General features: G+C 31.1%; 1 protein-coding gene across 1 annotated transcript; it reads right to left on the bottom strand.

The window, feature by feature from the left end:
• Positions 1-7,781: 7,781 nt before the first annotated feature.
• Positions 7,782-20,288, bottom strand: LOC127730483 (ciliogenesis-associated TTC17-interacting protein-like). Its single transcript, XM_052238911.1, has 10 exons — positions 20,129-20,288; positions 17,507-17,619; positions 16,384-16,628; positions 15,667-15,753; positions 14,873-14,933; positions 14,084-14,187; positions 13,235-13,359; positions 11,988-12,064; positions 9,902-9,990; positions 7,782-9,115 (listed from the first exon to the last, which is right to left on the bottom strand). The coding sequence occupies exons 1-10, from the start codon at positions 20,152-20,154 to the stop codon at positions 8,864-8,866; spliced, it is 1,179 nt and encodes a 392-aa protein (XP_052094871.1). The 5' UTR covers positions 20,155-20,288; the 3' UTR covers positions 7,782-8,863.
• Between the last annotated feature and the right edge of the window lie 866 nt (positions 20,289-21,154).

Below are 21,154 nucleotides of genomic sequence, written 5' to 3'. Positions count from 1 at the left end.
TACTTATACATCCCCACAACAAAAAGACACTAAGTACAGACCTGTGAGTACTCGCAGTTACTGACAGCTAGTACAAAGCTATTAATGAATGTAATATATCGGCACATGCATATGTTGACGTAAATTAATGACATGTCAATACAAAACAGAGGGAGATATGTATACGGGATATCAATTTTGATACACATACAACGTATTTTCGATTGAAAAGAGTATTTAGCGATATCTATTTTTCACCTGATCAAAAACTGTTAAAAAAAACACTGCAATCGATATTCACAACAATGAATTAAAAAAACCCTCAGGGTAGCTGTCAAGATCCTGGTGCTTACATTACAATGCTGTAATATAACATGGGTGGCTGTCAAGATCCTGGTGCTTACATTGCAATGGTGTGGTATAAGATGGGTGGCTGTCAAGATCCTGGTGCTTGCATTACATTGTTGTGTTATAAGATGGGTGGCTGTCAAGATCCTGGTGCTTACATTACAATGTTGTGTTATAAGATGGGTGGCTGTCAAGATCCTGGTGCTTATATCACAATGTTGTGGTATAAGATGGGTGGCTGTCAAGATCCCGGTGCTTACATTACAATGTTGTGGTATAAGATGGGTGGCTGTCAAGATCCTGGTGCTTACATTACATTGTTATGGTATAAGATGGGTGACTGTCAAGATCCCAGAACTTACATTACAAAATAATGGTATAAAATGAGTGACAAAATCACTAGATCAAAGATTTTAAAATTTGTTTTTTCTTTTAACTTTTAACATGATTGATATACTTGTTTATTGTTATATTTTAGCTTCTAAGATGATATAATTATATTTTTCAGCAAATGAAGACCTTGCTATTTGTATGAACACAGCTGAGAGATTTATGACCAGAGAGATTATTACACTGACACAGTTGATACCGAAAAAATATCTGAAATAAACACTTCAAATTAACAATGAGTTTATAATAAATATATTTTCTTTATTTGATTTTTAGACTTTAATATATGTCACTGAGTAATGGTAACACATGAAAATCATGAAGATATAGGAAGGTTTTGAACATTGAGCACTTTGTGGTCCTATACGGTTTCGATGTTTATATATATATAGTTTTGCTGTTGTGGTATTTTAATGATATTATATTCCAGATGTATTTGTCAATCCTATGGAAGAGAAACAACAAAAAGTAGAATAACAGAAGAATGAAACATAAAAGTACAAAACGGATAGAAACACACACAAAGTAAATTGGTGGAACAAAAAACACAACACAAATTAAAATAACAGTCTAACAGTCGTGACTATTCACAGTAATCATGTTGACTAAACAACATGGTCACTTTCGACTATTTCAATAAGTCATATGGACTGCAATCAATTGTCAAACTGACAAATGTGCATAGTCAATTGAACAATCCAATTCGTCATAACGAGTATAACATATGGTCATTTTGACTTCCAAACATAGTCATAATTACCACCCTACTCAGTCAAATGTGACTACCCATCTAGTCAAACGACAAAGAGCATAGTCAAAATGATTAAAGTGCATTGTCATCTAGAGGACAGTCAAAATGACCAATTAAATTGGTCAAATTGACTAATTTATGTTTTCAGTGTAATAACAACTGATAAACAAAATTCAAGCAGTATACATTATTGTTTAGGGGCCAGCTGAAGCCCACCTCCGGGTGCAGGATTTTCTCGCTGTGTTGAAGACCCATTGGTGGCCTTGAGCTGTTTTCTGCTCTTTGGTCGGGTTGTTGTCTCTTTGACAATTTTATGTATGGTATTGTAAAAAAAAAAAGGGTCCTTGTGATTATAAAATTTCTGCCAAATGCAAATAAACGGGTTGGTTTACTTAAAACAGAGACATATAATAAATCACCATCGAGTCAAATAGCTTTAATTAGATATCAACAGGCAAAGACTCATTTCTTCTAATAAGTTTATATACACAAAACATTGCTATTTCTGTTTGTTCTACAAGTTTTTTCTTAGTCTCAATAAATGTACCATTATATTTGAAAATTACTCCTAGGTAAGGATATGTATCTATAATATCAAGAGACTTTGAGATGAAGAACAGCAATATTGTAAAAGCCGGCTGTTCCTTTGCTTTTTGTGTTTTTTTGTTGTGCATTTACTAATTTTGTGTCATTGATGGACAACCCATATCCTTTCTTTTCTATCAGAAAACACATTTTAGAAACTTAGTAAATGTCTTAACTTTATTTGCAAGAAAACACATTTTTGCTTTTGTGAACCGATGATACTCAGGCATGATTTATCTGACTATTTACAATTGTATTTGTAATTGTTTATTACAGCCCCAGACAAAACAGAATATTTTAATTCAATTTTCTTTATTTAAGGATCACTGTATTTGTCAATGTTAAAAATATATATAATTATACATTATTTTGTCATTTTCTTATTCTTTTCATTTCATTCTAATTTAATTCAAATACAATAGTGACCAAATCATTGTAATCATTGTAATCATCAAGTTGTACCAAATTTAACTTGATTATTCTGCCTGTAATGGGTGCCTTTAATTGACAATAAAATATTGAACCTGAACTTGATGCTTATTAATAATATCTGTAAAGGATATTCAATCCTACAGTTTTATTACGAGCAGTCTCCAATTAAAATTGATCCATTTTACCAAAACCAAATACTATCTTTTATAAGAAATATTACATTAAAATGAAATTTTTCTTAATATAATATAAGATAAGATAAGAATTTTATTAATCTAATCAAGAACCCATAAAGGGCATCATTTACAACAATATTAAGCACAATATGATTGGAAAAAAGAAAAACTATATCCTAATATAATACTATCATATATTGGACAGGATCAGAGCCTAACACATCATGTGTCTTACATAACATTAACAATAATTGCACAATAATTTTATATATTTTGTATCCACCTGGATCTTATTTCTAAACACTTAATTATATAATTGCCTAGGCACATAAGAGTTGGTAAATGCTCATTTGTGAACAGCCAGAAATATTTTTTATCCTTGGGTAATTCTTTAAAATTATTACAAAAACTGTTTACTTTATCCCATAATAATTTTCTCTGTTCGTTATATAAAGGACAACTTACTGTGAAATGGGTCTCATCTTCAATAGAATTTGATCCATGTAATAGGCAGTGATGACATAGACGCTGACTTCTCTCTATGTATTTTTTACTATACCTATCTTTCTCAATTTTAAGATCATGTGCACTTATTCTCAATTTACATATAGCTCTTCTTATATTAAAATCTTTAATTGATAAATAAGTCTCCTTTACGAAGTCAGTCTTGAGGTTGAAATAATTTTCTAATTTACTATTACCTTGTGATAAGGTATCAGATCTTTTGACCCCCCAAAATGTTTTAAAACTGTTACAAAGTTTACATTTTACAAATTTAATTAATCTATTGAGCTTTGTATTCAAATTTTGTATATCAAGTGATTGAAGGACATATCTCATAGATGAATACCAACAATTAATGTTTCCTGCATCTAAAATTTTATTACAAACATAAGCATCATAAAGTAACCCATCGTCCAATTTGTTAAGCCTGTGTACATATTTTACCATAGATATAATGACAGAAAAATAAAGAGGAAATCTTGCAACCTCTGATAACACTGCCAAATTTGAGGCTTTTTTATTTACACCAAGAATATATTTTAGATACCTGAAATGTGATTTTTCCAAATAATCATTTATGTAAATTAATTCAAATAGATAATCACTTTTTTTCTTGCAAGCAGCAGAGTTAATCTTAAAGGTACCCCAGATTTCACTACAATATAATAAAATTGGTTTTATTGTGTGATCATATAAATGGATTGCAGTATCAATACTTGGATTACAAGCTGACATGGATTTTTGTAGTTTAAATTTTGCCTTTAAGGACTTTTTGAATAGCTCTTCTTTCCCCTGCTGAAAAAGACCACTGGAAGTAAAGACTATCCCTAAATATTTATATCTGTTAACACATTCTATAGCCTCATTATCTAAACAAAGTGATTCCTTCAAAAATTTTCCAGGCTTGTTAAAAATTAAAACTTTTGTTTTGGACAAGTTAACATCTAGACACCAATCAATACAATAAGTTTGCAGGTTATCAAGTCGGGTTTGCAGACCCTGTTTAGTGTTTGATAATATAATAATGTCATCGGCGTACATAAGACAATCAATTCTACGCCCATTGATATATATAATGATTACCTTTTTATTCTACCCCATTATCTCCCTTCAGTTGGAGGTATTAATGTAAAATCCATAATTATGTTATTAAATAATGGATTTGCCGTAAAATTATATTAGAATTAATATTGGTATAAAATACCATTACTTCCGAGATTATAACTTCGAAATAAAAGATTTAATGGAATAGGTTTGCTAATAAATTTTTCATTTTATACTTGCATGTTTTATGAAATAAAATTGGTACAATAACTATTAATAAGCTGATGACACTTGTTAAGTTTTTTGTTTAAGTATTTTTAAATGAGGCTTGTAGAGATCGCAAGCATTGAATTTAAGCCGAAGAAGCCATATCATTTGTGAACACTCAACAAACAATTTCAAACCATACGGATTTAGGAAATTGTCTCATTGTCAATCATACCACATCTCATTGTATTTACCCCACGCAACAAATTTGCGTAGGGTATAAAATTTCAAGTCGACCCGTTCGTCATTCCTATTCTTGTCATCGCAACTCATCTGAAACCAAACAAACAGAATTTTATGAAACTTTGTAGATAATAAGGACATACTAGTACTATGTAGATGTGCATAATTGTAACGTTGGTAGCCTATATATATTAACTAAGAGACAAGCCATGTGTACTGATTAACATACTTTAATATAATGCTAGAGCTTAGTAATCAACACAAATACATAAAGCAATACGACGCGCCCTTATCTGCTATGTCCATCAACACAACACGTGCGTGAACTCTGAACTGTATAAATATTTATGAATGAATGAAAGTTACAATATTACAATAATGACAGGAATTTATGATTCAATTGCCACTTTGAACTTAGAAATTTTTGTCATATTAACATTCAACAGCAAATTTTGTCGGGCGCAACTCCTCTGAAATCACACTATGAAATTTCTTAAAACTTTTGTAGTTAATGAATACTTAATATGTAGATTTGCATATCCACAAGAAATTTTTATCAGTTGACTTTTGTAAGAGTTACACGAGTCTTTGAACTTAGTAATAAATGAGGGTCGTAATGGGGGTACCTTCATGACGAATAACGGTAAACTGAATTCTTGCCAAATGACGTTAACGGTAATTTTTGGTCCATGACGATAAAATGTACACTTTCTTTTAGACGATAAAACAATCGACTGATTTTGACGAATCACGTTAAATTTTGTCCAAAAATAACGGTAACGATAATTATTCGAGACCTCTGACGAATCACAATAAGGCCATGATATTTTGACGAATCACGGTAAAATTTTAACCAATTTGACGCTAACGGTAGCCGAAGATGACCGTTTGACGGTAAAGGGCATTACTACCCTCATAAATCTGGTGTTTTTCTAGTGACAATGTGGGGTAGTACATGTATTGTATGATATAAGTAAAAAATACATTTCCTTCCATGAAATGTATGTGTAACCTCAGTTACGGCTGGGACAATTATACTAGTATAATAGTCCCAGATTACGGACATAATTCAAATCTACGTAATTTTTTACAGCTACCATGTCACAATTTTTATACCGATTTCTTCACTAAACGATAACCTCTGCACGAGATAATCCCAAGTTTTCGATTTAGTTATCGCTTATTAACACCAAAAATTCAGTAACTGCATGTACTCTTAGATCGATACTTTATTTAACATCGTTTTTTTTCAATTACAATTAATTTTGTTTTGCAAAATTTCTGTCCCTATCCAATATATCCTCATTTCCAATGGCAGTTCAAATTTCCCCGACCTTCATCCCGGACGGCCTCAATTACAGGATCTAATTATTGAATTTATTGTTAATTTGTTTTCATCCTGAACATGCATGAAATATTTGCTGCAATTAATACTCTCCTAAAAGCTCCTTCACACTGCACCAAGTGACATGGTCACATAATAAGATCATCTGAAACATGGGTTCGTTTTTAATTCTTTAAAAAATACATTTTATAAAAGAGGCATACGATATGACGTCTCATTTGATGATGTCACCCGTCAGGTAAATGATTGCTCGTGGTAAGTACACATTCGGTAATAAGTTTCACTCAGTGATGTCACACATTTAACTGTGGCATAGGGATCGTCTTCTGGAAATGTTCAGACACTACAAAATGTATTTGCTTTCCAAATTATATAGAAAAGATTTTACACCAAAGTGAAACGAATTATTTTCTAGTGACTTATTTTACAATTTAGAGACAATTCAAGAGACATTTTGAAGAGAACAGTTATTGTGGCTACATGGAAAATGGAAAAACTGTATTAGTTACAAAAAAACATAATCTTTAAATATGGCAAACAATATTCACGCAAGTGCTTTCTTCCTGACCTATAAATAACACATTTATTTTTCACATTTCCAAAAAAAAAAGCCTTGGTAAGATGTAAGGTAAATTTATAATTTACTGCTCCCCTGCCATTTCCCACCATAAAGCAGTCCATGTTTTACAATATAGCAACCCCAAATTAATCAAATAAAAAATGAAGCAGGAGTTGAACAATACCCTGATGCATCAATGGATTGATTATTTGGTGATTAAAGTCCAGTGGCAAATATTATATATTTATATAATGACAACTTTAATGAGCTTTGTAAATGAACTATGCTTTGCACTTTTTGTTTTGGATTTTTAATGTTCTAGTTCATAGACTAACAGTCCATTAGAACACACCACACCCTATTAGGACACATTGTTCTGACTCTAAGCCAACCAGTCTGATCTAACTTCTATATGCTGCATGCTGAGTGGGAAAGCAGCAAACCACAATTTTTAGGGCTTTGGTTTGACAAGGCCTGAGATCAATCCTATACCATTCTGCACTCCTCAAATAATATAGTAGGAAACAAAAAAATGTAATTAGGAATTCAAGATTCTGTGCATGTGCCATTGAATGGAGAAAGTATAAAAGAGTCATTACTTGGTCTGTGAAATTGCAAAAATAATCAAATTCTTCACCTTTTGAAAATAAGGTAAAAAAGTGATAAATTAGAATACAAAACCTGGTAATCTTAGTGCAGAAATATCATTTGTGACGTCAGACACTATAGTGACATCCTAAACATTTCATTACTGATATGTTTGACAAAATTACCGGTACAAATTTTTCGCATAATTTAGGTCATATTAAATATGAGCAACATTCATACCTAGACAGATATTTCACATACAACATCCTTGTAAACATATTTTGTCGCTTTTTAGGAATGCTGTTGCTCATATTTCAACAGAAATATCAGAAAATGATTTTTTTACAAGTTTTTGCTGTTTTACTTTAAATCATAAAGTTTGAAAGCAAACAGCAAACATATATATAAGGCACATATCCTATATGTTATTAATGAATGACTTGTGTCATCTGTTATTTGAAACTCTAAAACAGGTCTTGCCACTTCTTTTCCTTTGAGAAGAGTTGCAGATACAATGTAAAGGCAGACAGACATGAAATATAACAAACAAAAAATCAACAGACATTACCAATCCCCAAATAAAAGAGGTACTTTGAATATCAGCAAAACAAGTGGAAAGTAACTATAAGACTTTATAACAATATCTTTATTATATTGTCAACAATAGCAAAATAAATGATTATAATATATACAATGATGAAGATGAAGAAATGTTTATCATACAATTTTAGTGTTGGGAATCAGCTCAATTCAAATTTTTCTTATGACAGGTTTTTAATTGATTTGCAAATAAAGTAAGAACTTGTTCCTCATGTAATACTGGTGCATGTCAAATATAATATTGAAGGAGAAGTATCCTAACATACAGATATGTAAACGTAGAATACACCAAAAGAGTGGGTATAAGTATAAAATAAATGTGTCATGGGTGTTTTACGGCATTGTTACATTTACAGGGATGGGGAAGAGGTTCCGTGAAAAACGATAATCGTAGAGATATTTTTACCTTTATCCAGTATTGATTGCTGAAATTATAATTGATTAATCTAAAATTTTCAACAATCACTACATTTACTATTATAATCAATGATTGGAACATCATTATGTAACAATATAATTATACATACATATATACATGTATAATTTAAAATAACAATAATAAAAACAGTTAACAATATATTCACTGAAATGTCCTTTATAAAACTAATGTCATCTTTGGTGAAAGTCTAACACTTACATGGTAACAAGGCATATTAGTTGTTTGTTCAAGTTACTTGTAAAATATTTCAGCATTACTGGTATTTAAATTTAATGAAAATGTAAACAAATATTTCTCATTTTCATTTTAAAAAATCAATTTGAAAAGGCTGATAGAAATACATTCAGAACTAAAACAATATAATCATCACTTTTCCAAATGACATAAATCTTATCTTTTTACTATTAATTGAAGGAACAAAAGACAATGCCATTTTATAGAATAGTTCCATATATTTTACTGTTGTAAAGAAAACTTCTATCAATCAATTTCAGGTACCATATCCAAGCTTGATTTGCTTTATTGAATCATTTTTATAAATAACCAAAATTTAAGATTTGATATTCTTGGACTGAAATAATTGTTGTTTTCATAACATTCTTGATAACAGAACATGCTACCATCAAGATTTATACAACCAGAGAGTAAACAAATGACTTTGTACTATTGTTATCTATCGAGTAGGTGCTCTTAGCTGATCTATTTTTGTGTTGGTCCTGCTGGCTGGGAAAGGTGTTGGAGCATTCGAAGCAAGATAAGAAGTTGATGTTGGCATGGTAGGAGAAAAAGCTGAGAAATATTCAGCACAAAACTGTACAACATCATCTGGTTTCCGTAATAACAGAAACTGTAAAAAGTCTGCTAGAATACTTTTAAGTTCTGGATGTGATCTAATATAGGAAGAGTGGTCAGCTTTTAGTTCCTCCTAAAAGATAGAAAAGAAATAATTTGGAAAGAATACTAAAATTAAGAAATATCTGTCTACTAAAAATAACATATAACAACATATATTCACTAAATATATCTAAATACAGTTTTATAATTTGTTGATGAAAATATCTCCAAACTTTATAAAATACAGTTTTTACAAATAGACATACACACATTAAACTTTCAATCAGGTGAATGTCTAATAAGAAATGTAATTTTAAAATTCTGCAATTATATCAACCAGATCAGAGAATAAAATTGATTTTATTAATAAACAGCTTCATACCAAATGTTATCTCAAAAACACTAGGAGGAAACACAATTGTAGTCAACTAACATTTATATGAAATTTTCAATGTGCAAATGACTTTATACTGTTAAATGTAAGAAGATCAACACAAAAAGTAAAAATAAGGTTGAATTAAACTCTACACATCAAATTTTATAATAGTACATTAACTACTAAAGGCATATTATTTTCATCCAATTCATGCAACAGGAGCTGATTTAATGTCCAAACTGTTATAGTGCAAAGTCTCTTGACATCAACCCTGTTACCATACAAAGCAATCTCTATATATACTTTAAATTTAACAGAAAATAACATTTAGAAAGGTCATAATTAAAATGTTTTCAAACTGCAAAAAATTATTCTCTAATTGCCAGATTACATCTACCAGTAGTTCTTTTCAGAGAGCATCCCTTGACATCATGCACATGGAAACCAATTTTAAAACTAGGATTAGAACGTTTCAAAGAATAAATATCTTAAACCATATACCTTTCTATCAAGAAATCTAGAATACAACTGCATGTCTTCCTCCCAGTTCAATGGTTTCTTCTCAAATACTGGCTTTGGTGGTTCTTCATCTACAAATGCAGACATGTACATCCATTGTGTTTTAATCATATTTTTTATATTCTAAATATTGACAACACAATGAATGTAGTCATTTCGGGTTACGACAATCTATGGAAGGCCTATCCAGCAAATATTTCAGACTTTTGTGTTATCACAACCAAAGAGGAACACATAATAGGACAGCTACTTATCTTATGAGGATTTATTACCTCCAAACATACCCCTGTAAACCTCATTTACTTACGACAACAATAATTCAATTGTGAAATGTGGTAACATCTTAGGGCTGTTCATTTATAACATATACATGTATGTTACACAGGAAAGATACTTTAAAATGGGATAACCACCTATAGTGGAAAACATATATGGTACCTAGGAAAGACACTTTAAAATGTGATAACCTCCTATAGAGGAAAACATATATGGTACCTAGGAAAGACACTTTAAAATGGAATAACCACCTCTTGAGGTAAACAAATATGGTACCCAGGAAAGACACTTTAAAATGGGATAACCTCCTATAGTGGAAAACATATATGGTACCCAGGAAAGACACTTTAAAATGGGATAACCACCTATAGTGGAAAACATATATGGTACCTAGGAAAGACACTTTAAAATGGAATAACCACCTCTTGAGGTAAACAAATATGGTACCCAGGAAAGACACTTTAAAATGGGATAACCACCTAAAGAGGAAAACATATATGGTACCAGGAAAGACACTTTAAAATGTGATAACCACCTATAGAGGAAAACATATATGGTACCCAGGAAAGACACTTAAAAATGGGATAACCACCTATAGAGGAAAACATATATGGTACCCAGGAAAGACACTTTAAAATGTGATAACCACCTAAAGAGGAAAACATATACAAAATGTATGGTACCCAGGAATAGAGGTAATTTAAAAATTACACTTACATTTTCATTGTACGAAAAATTATTGACACCTACTTATAGTTGAAATTCCAAAGTGCCTTCCCTGGGTCAAATATATGTTTTTATGCAGCAGCCCTTAACATAATGCCTCTTGTTTCTTACTTCAGCTTCTTCCTGGTCCATCACCTCATGAGTACTCCCTTTAATGCCCAAATCCCCTTTCTCCAAATTTGAACTACCGTAAGTTTAGCATTTTTTACTATCAGAAGCAAATGGGTTTGTTCTTATACAGTGAACACATGTGCTCATGTTCACCACAGTACTTAATAGTACCTAAATCATTATTGGCATAAAAATAAGTTACCTTAACAGTGTTAAGAGTTTAAAGTTCTTTGTATAAAAGCCACAGTAAAGGTTAACATTGACCATTTGAGGCTCAGTCTAAGTGGGCTTAAGATTCCCACCTACCCACCCTTAATGCATGTTTTGTATTCAAAATTGTAATAACTGTAACACATTACATTATCATCAGTTTTAATAAGAGTATTTAAATAGATTTTGATGTTGCATAATGTTTGAATGAATCCTTTTTCTGAATTTTTACATCTCGATATGTTCACATAACATGTATGCTGCAGCAGCTGAGAGTGTGTCATAAAGTGACATTGAGGACCGTTTTTATCTTTGTTACATTCATCTTGGCCAGCTGTTCCTATATATGTGTGATTTGGTATGTGCGGAAGTACTTTATTTGTGTTTATAAGAGCACAAATAAAAAATGATTATTATCTTAGACCCTCGACCTATTACTAAACATCTTTAAAACATTAAATCATTAGCTAATCAAAGAAAATTAAATAATACATTCAATTTGTTTTCAAAAACCAAACATTTTTTCTAGGTAACCCTTAGTTAACATTGAAGGGGAGAGGACCTAAATAAGTTGAAAAACTTGTGTCTAATCCATTTATCCTTTTGAACAATACATATTTTACTTTTATAAATTGTAACTTGGATGGAGAGTTGTCTCATTGGCACTCATACCACATCTTCCTATATCTATATGTTTACACTATTAAATAATTAACATTGAACAGATTGATTTATAGGGTTTTACCTCTCTCTATGAGTTGTGGTACTTTGATTAATTTCATGGTGACTGGTGATCCAACCTGTACTCTACTGGACAAATGCCTGTTTAAAATAGGATAGATAGATGTTTACATATTGATATATTTCACAACTCCTGTTTGTTGTCAAATCAAAATCAGATGTCATATATAGATGTATACTGTGGATTCATCATTATTCTTTGGATGATGGTAACCAATTTTTGTGGGTAGAGGTAAACAGTGAAGAGGTTCTACAAAGAACAAACTTTCTTTAGGTTTGTATGCAGACTTTGGCAAAACCATGTAATAAAATATCCTTGAAACTACAACTTTTCCTCCAGCCATGAATACTGTATCCATAATAATTAATGAATCTACAGAAGTAATATAGGTAAATGTGACACACCTAAGACTTTTGAGTTATTGTAAGTGATGAAGGTCACCAGAATCCTAATGTTCTCAGGGTTAAATCAGGATAAATATGTTCGACAAATACTGGATCTGGACCTGTGTGGCTGTGTATAATTGATTGAAATTTGAAAGTTATAAGACCAGGCCTAAATAATGTCTCTCAGTCAATACAGCACCGTCAGTAATATTCCACCTCAATTTTCTTCAATTTTTTGGTAATGATTAAACCTGCCGCATCAGATTAGCAAATGCGTCATAATAGTCTGAACAAATGCAAAATCAGTCAGAAACTAAATTATCATAATTCATCCCAAAAATAAACTCATGATGATTTAAGAAACGGCAAACAAACTAGATGTATCTGCACAACACATTTATTCTCCCATCTGCAGTAAAACAGATGGTTCAGTGGTGGATTCAGGGAGATGAGCATGAGGGGTATGCTTCCTCCTTCTTATCAGAAAATTAAATTTTTGGCATAAAATCATCCCAAAAATTTGGACAATTACGGAACAAAAGAAAATTTTCCATACTGTGTTTACATTAATCAGCACCAAGTGTCACTCTTTTTCACTATGCCTTCAGAAAATGAGCTGATTATGTTGTTGTGTAATGTTAGATAAGATATCAAGTTTGCACTTTGTTCTATTTGAGAGAATTACAGCTCTTGCTATTCTTCTGTTTTACTGCAGATGGGGGAATCAATGTGTTGTACGAGTAAATCTGGTTATGTTATGATACATGTGGATTTAAGTGGGGGTAAGCTGTAAAAGCAATAAATATTTACATCTGTGAGTCTGTGCTTAGTATAGATATATCGTGAAATTGCCCATAGACTTACCCATCTTGTACAAAATATGACTGCCATGTGGTAGGAAGATCTACAAAAGAGTTGATTGTTCTTTCTACACCATATACCCTGATTTCTGTACCATCAACTGTCTGTGTTCTGTCCTCTAAAGGTTTCTGAAATAAGGAAAAACTTTGTATATAAGTGTTCGAGTTTTTGAGGTAGGTATTGATTCATTTTTTGGATTCAATTGCATTATTGCATATTTATGGATCTCTGCAAGTCAACATGACAGCTCACTTTTTAGTTACGACATGTCAACTGTGGATTTGACTGTATAGCAAATTAAATAAAAGTAAATTAAAAATTGCAAATTTTTAGGTTAAGAATAATAAGGATTAGTTGTTATTTAATAAATTAATTCATGCAGGCCATATATATATTTGTTGGAACTTTTTATCATACAGAGGATAAAACAGAACAGACATACACTTGGAAAACTTATCTTCACTTCAGTTTTATTTGAATCAAAATAATCCATGCAGGCCCTAGATTTGTTGTCATTTTCACATGGTCAGGGTCTTTATATTTGTTTACTTTATCCCTCACTAACTCTTGGGATAAAATTTGAGTATACATGTAAAAGTCCAGGCCATGTGAAAATTTCCTACAAATCTATGGCTTGCATGAATTATTTCTTAATTATCCATTAGTTGTCTATTGATATTTGTCATTGAGTTGCTAGATTTACCATTCTTCAAAATTGCAATAATAAATGCACGCAATAATTTCTGAATTTACCATATTTTTAAAAATTAAAATGCGATATCATTAAATTTAAGTGTGAAAGTTTAAGATATCATACCAATTTTTTTACCCTGTTTCTTAATATAAACTTACATAAGAAGCAGCACATAGATTAGTTTCAGAATCAAATGACAACAATTGTAAATTTTCTGATACTCCTTTCTCAATTAACAGTCTGTGCAGCAGTAAATTTGATCCTTTAAAAAAAAATTACAAATAATTATTGGACAGTTTTTCATTAATGTTTATGGTGTAATATTTTTAGCTTGTATGACAAACTATTCAGAATTTACTGACCATTTACATGGTTAATCTCTGAGCACAATTAACTTGAAGATAATAATGCTCTTGCATTGTTTAATATTTCACCAAATAGTATACATGGGTCAAAGACTCAAACATTCAGGAAGCAATAAGGTTTGTAATTTGAAATGCCATATAAATAGTCCAATTTTTATTGTATATTAAACATTTTTGAAACTTTTATTCACGAATATAAAATAGGATGTTCCAAGCAATTATTTTCTAAGAAAAAGATATTTAATTTTTCATTTGGCCTTACTGTTTGCAAATTTATAACATAAACCAGCTAATAAGTTCTGCTATATATACTGGTGTTGTTGGGTTGCTACAATGTATCTAATTGACATATCTCCTTTTGTTCACAATATAAAGAAGTAATTGTTAAATAAAGAGTGACATTTTATATCATACATCACAGTTATTTTTGCTGGTGTGATACAATTTCATCTTGAATGTTATCAACACTAAAAATAAAAGCTATTTTTAATTTCAAGTCAGTATTAATCAATGTTTAAGTGGCAATGTCAAGTGTCTATTGAAATAAATTGTGATTTACTATTTACAACAAAATATTCTTACCTTCAGAGATAAATCCTTTCATCTGTTCCAATTCTAAAGTCTTTGATGATCGTTGTACATCCTAAATATATTCATACATATTTTTTACAACCATAAATGATCCCATTTAAAAAAAAAACATGCCTAAACAATATGTTTACTGTCTATAAATATCAGCTGTATTTGTACAAGGCTAAGAAACAAGTGAAATGCTAGCTTTTGTTGTCTTTATCAACTTGCAATTATTTGGTGTAATATAATTAATTTATTTTAATTATTTTTGATTAAAAAAATATCAATTTTGTCTAAATCCCCTGTAGAGAGGCACCCACATGTATTATGTTATACATGTATCTACAAAGTGAAATTGACACAATCAGCTGATGATTGATACTTGGGAAAGAATCATACATGTTCACTTTAAAATACATTGCTTCAAGCAAAAAATGATGTATTGATACATAACAATTTTTTGTTAACAATAAGTAACAACAATAAAGCATTTTTCAATCTTGTGCAGTTTTTCCCACCCCTTCAGAACTCTTGGCATCAAAATTTAATATGCAAAAGCATTTATAACCCTCCTTGGTCCTTTATACAAAAAATATTGTTTTTGATACAGAAAAAAGAGAAACTTGCAATCAAATAATTGTTTCACCTAACAGTTTGACATCTGCAGGAGATCTTATTAACTTTTAACAGTAGCTTTCCAGCACATACATCTTCAATAAAACTAAAAAGCAAAAATCTTTCAAAAATGTTTTAGTTAGGCTTTCCCTATAATCTTTTTGAACTGTCTTACTATTGCAACTTACCTCCCCTTGTGTTATAACTCTGTTTACAACATATCCTTCATCTTGTTGCACAATGAATGTTTTTCTATCAAGTGGACAGTTTTCAAGCTAAAATGTACAAAATGTCAGGCATTTTACAATCAAATTGAAACATATGGAAATCTATAAAGTAATTTATAATTTGGTTGTTTTAATATTAAGATGTTGTAAGTTTAATGATATGATGTCACAAATTGGCAATTTTTTGTTTGATTTTATAAAAAATACCACAAAAATGGTTTTCCAACTGCTTTGTTTAGAGGAGACTCTTATCTGACTTTGCTCTTATGATTTATGACATTAAATTAGGAATGGATTAAAGGATAAAAAATTAACAAGGAATTATTTGAATCTGGAATAATTTTGAACTCTGGAAAATTGAAAAGAAATGTACATGTATGATGAAAACTAAGCCATTAATTGAGCCATGCCTACATGGCTAAGGTTCAGATTGCTTTCACTGATATCTCAGTATGAACTAACTCACACATGGCTAAGGTTCAGTTTACTTTCACTAATATTTCTGTATGAACTAACTAACTCCTTTCTTTTCCAGAGTTAATAATTCCTTGTTTATTTGATGTTGATTTGAGACTGTGACATCAGATCAAACTTCAATATGAGAAACAGATGTCATTTACAGTCTGGATGTTGATCTGAGTCTAAAATATATACTTAACTTACACCTTGTAATCTTACCTTAACATATTCATGATGTTGTTGTTCAATTGTTTCTAGATTCTGACCAACATAAGCTGTGATAGATGTACCACATGGAACACCATCAATAGCACCATGACTATTAGCGTGGATGAGGAAACAGTCTTGTGATTTGTATCGAGTAGGTTCTACTGATACTGTAAACTCTCCCAGTTCTTTACCAGTATCTGATGTGGTGGCTAGATTGTCATCAAACATCAGGTATTTATAATCTTCCTCTGGAACTAAGAAAGAATGTAACCATCTTGAATTGACATGTTTATTTTGATGGAATTATATGCATTTCTTCATTTTCAAGGCTATTCCAGAAAACAGTCATGTGACCATTGGAATGCCATTTGAAAAATAGAAGATAATGACACGTAGTCTAGAGATTAATTTTTTATGTGATGTTAACATTCTTGGTTATTCCTGTTATCCTTTTAATGTATAAGTACATGTAGTATACAATGTTTCAAAGTTGGCATAAAATAATGCTCAGTTCCAAAAATAATGTTAGAAATAGGTATAAAATAGTCTGTTTTAAAAATATTGTTTGAACTGTTGGCTGTTTGTTTACTAAATATGTTAAAATGACCAATTTCTATACTGTGTCTTAAGTGTCACAAATGACAAAATATTGTACTCTTAAGACCATAATTTTCTGATGAAACAGGTAATTGATATATGGGATATTTTAATAGTTTTTTTAGCGCCATTTGTGAAATTGTCTTATAAATATGCAAAATACTTTTAACTTAGTCCATTTTCATTATCAATAAACGCTGAAATTTGTTTGTTTGGATCTTAAAGGCTACTAAATTTGTTCATAAGCTTCAGCATGGAGACAGACAGATGGAAACCAATTTTTGCTTTAAGAATTTTATTCCACTGAATAAAAATATTCTTTTGTAGTTTTAAGACATTTAAGTTTTCTTAATGATGATATTGATTGTTCACTGCTAATACCACATGATGATCACATGTACACAATAGTTTTTGTTACTGTATTTTTTTGGATTGCTGTCTATATCTATTGTTATGAATAAAAACAGAAAATAAAACACTTGAGGACAATTGAGATCTCTATTTGGTAGTTACTAATTCTTATTTAAATACTCACTTATACTTTCAAGAAATCTAAGTCCTTCTTCGCTTGCTATTGGTAGTTCTTCTGGAATTTCTGGTTGATTTCCACCAGGTCCAACATTACTTGGTACTTCAGATGAACTCATACTACAAAGTAATCAATAATAAGAGATTGCATTCAAAAACTTCCCTATTCAATTCATGTATTCCTAAATGGAAAAGTCATAGTTTTTCACGTGGGGTGATTAAAAATGTATTTGTAATACAGGCAATTATTAATAACAAATTTAACAGTAATTTTAAATAATTTGTAATTGATATAAATAAGATGATTGAGCATATTTTCAATTGCATGTAATTGAAAGTAATAAATTGCATTGCCATTTTGCCATGTTAATAATTATGGATTACTTTCAATTACATTGAAGTATTTGCTTGGAACTTTAAAACATTACCTGTTTCTCTGATCAATGCACTCTCATAATGATATATGTAAACTGTATTTGTTTATTTCGTTTAGTATGTACTTCTCACATGTACTTTCTATTTCTTTATGTAGACTTAGATTGTAAATAATCATTATTTTAAAGGAAGTAATACCTATAATTGCTTAATATTGCAAAATAATGCAATTGTAATGTAATTAATTACATTTAAAAATCAATGTAACTGAAATGTAATTAAAAATATATTCTTGGAATATGTGGAATATTGGATATGTTGAAACAAACAAAAAATGAAATGTACATATCATACTCATATTTAGTGAGCATGATGAAAAGTGTACCAAGGTTTACCCATCATTGCAGTTAAAATTTTAAAGTCTCATTAGTAAAACAAATCACTTATAGAAAAGTATAAACAATTGCTTGTACTTTACATGTATGCTATCGAGCAAAACAAACAAATAATGTTTCCAAGTAGACGACTGACTAAAACCTAAGACTACTATAGCATGGTAGTCTCAGCTATAACCAAGACTCAATATTTGTTAATGCATTCCACACTCCCAGTCCAATAACCTCCGGTTTCCCCATGTCCGCAAATGTAGCACATCATGTCATCACTTTATTTTTAATGAGTAATGCTCATTGTCATCTGTCACAAGTAACATCTGCTTCATCTTATTAAGTCTTTAAAACTTCACATAAAACCAGTTGACTCATCACCATGATCACAGTAGAAAGAACGGGAAATGATGAACAACTATCGGAAATTGTCAGATACTGAATTATGGTCTATGGGAGGGTGGGGTCTGGGGGTGTAGGGCAGCCAATTCCAAATAGGTCGAACACATAGTATAACATCATAAATGTCAAATGCTTCCTGAGAGTATTATGCCCATACGTGCAAAGAACATTATGCATATATACTGCCAATACAGACGCGAGATGATATCTTTTACCTCTTAAAGTCATTTTTTTAGAACTATGTAACTAGACATATGACAATTGGCATTACATATACAGTGTGTGTTTAGATCGTAAACGGCTTTAGTCCGATTGTGATGAAACTGTGCATGAAGTGCTAATATTATTATAGATAAGGTGAATATTTAAATTTTATTAGATTTTATGATGTGAAATGAAAAGCTCAATGCGCAGAGTACAAATGATTTAAGTTTTTAGACAATATGAACGTTCTATTAGATTTTACGATGTGAAAACAAAGACAATAAGCTCAATGCGCAGAGGAATAATAAAAAAAAAAGAAAAGAAAACAAACTGTTTTTAGTTTTTAGACTCTTAGTCCTTTGTGAATGGACTACCCGTATACTGGACGGTAATAAGACCGATATGAAAGGCGAACTACTTTAGATTTTACTACTGTAAGGTTTTTTTTTGTTGTTTTTTTACCGAGTGCGAACCTGACTGATGTAATTATTTTACAACACTTTTTATGTATGAGCAATTTTACCACGTAAACATATATAATCCCCCTGTATATATGTCCGGTAACTAGCCTATGAATTATAAATGCAACTAAGAGTACATACAACAAGTTATGCGAGCAACTATAAAAGGTATCCGGTCGATCCGGCCCACGTTGATCCGTCCCTACGTCGATCCGGCCCCATAATAAAATATGAATTATAAGCTATATTGACTTTGGAGGATTTTGTGACAAATTTTAACAGTATAAATGGAATTTGTAAAAAGTATCGTTGATGGATGACAACAGGTAAGTGAAGTATTGGAGGGTTAACATCTCATCTAAAGAAAATATTTGTCAAAGGCCATTTTGTTTTACCGTACACCTATTACATTATAATAAAATTCATAAACATTTATCTATCTTTATTTTATTTTCATTCCTTATAAATATATTTTTTTATTGGGCAGGATCGACTTTAAATATGGGCCGGATCGACGTGGGACGGATCGACTTGGGCCGGATCGACGTGGGGCCGGATCGACATGAAAGCCTATAAAACAGTGATCCTGTATATATAGGTGGAGGATAGTATTATTCAAAATATAGTGTACATATATTCGTTCATTTATGGTGGTGGGTTTTGTTCTACATGCCGAACAGATAGTGTAGCGGTGTGGTTGTCCTACAAAAGATGTGAAGATTTGGAAAGAAAGAAAGAAAGAATTATAAAATTATCACTATCAGTGACCGTGTGCTGTTGAAACTAATTTCCTATTCCTACCTTGTAGCTGTTGTTACAGCGCTCATTTTGAATTTCTTAGGTGAAGCGTCAGTCTAACAACAAAACCATACGATCTCTGGAAGGAAAGACTATATAAATTCAATGATTTTTGGCTGAATCTGTCACATTCAATTTGGATGATCACTATGGCAATAGCGACACTAACACCACTTCCGGTTTCATAATTGTTAAAATACAAAATCTATGACGGAGATAGGCAATTCTTAACTGGCCACCCGCTGATTGATACTTCGACACAAACTTTTTTAGATAAGATTGAAACAACAGCAGGGGTCCAGTTTAAGGCAATTCTGGATACAAAATGTCAACAAGCCAAAAAAGGGGAGAACTAGAGAAACAGGTGTCACCGGAATTTTTTATGTTAATATTTCATTTTATTAATCAATAATGTTTAACAGTTTTACTGTTGTGTCTCAATGAGTCGTTAATGATTGTGATGAACAAAATATTTTGCCCTATGACATGTATGTAAGTAAGCTCTTTATAAGCCTCAGATATTGTGTACAGGAGGACATGTAGCACTCGGAAAAGAATAATTGGAGTATTTGCCTACCTAATTCCCGAGCCAGTCCTTACTACTAGAAAATTAACCCTCCCCAAAATATTGTTGCTTGATACACTGCAATAAAACAATTTAAGTATACCTGGGAACAGTATGTCAATATATATGTTCCTGAGTATACACACTCACAGGGAATCAGTTATCACAAGGATTTGTATAGCGAGTCTCACTTGTTAAAGGTTTTTTCCTGTCTATTTGTATAACATTATTAATGTATTTAACGTTGGCATCTATAGAAATATTCATGTCCGCTTTCCTTGTGTGAAATCGTTACTTAAGGTTCATGTGGACCCTTTGGCGTAAATGGCTACGTTTTCACCTCAAAATTTACTCTGTCAGTACAGACAAACCTGTGTATCTGGAAAAGTTTTAAGACATAGCATGCCCTAGATTAATAAACTTAAACTGTATGTTATGTTTTAGAAAATTAAAAACTTAACTGG

Source organism: Mytilus californianus, unplaced genomic scaffold (assembly GCF_021869535.1).
Source record: "Mytilus californianus isolate M0D057914Y unplaced genomic scaffold, xbMytCali1.0.p SCAF_2, whole genome shotgun sequence".
Classification (NCBI taxonomy): domain Eukaryota; kingdom Metazoa; phylum Mollusca; class Bivalvia; order Mytilida; family Mytilidae; genus Mytilus; species Mytilus californianus.
This window is presented reverse-complemented; position numbering and strand designations above follow the sequence as displayed.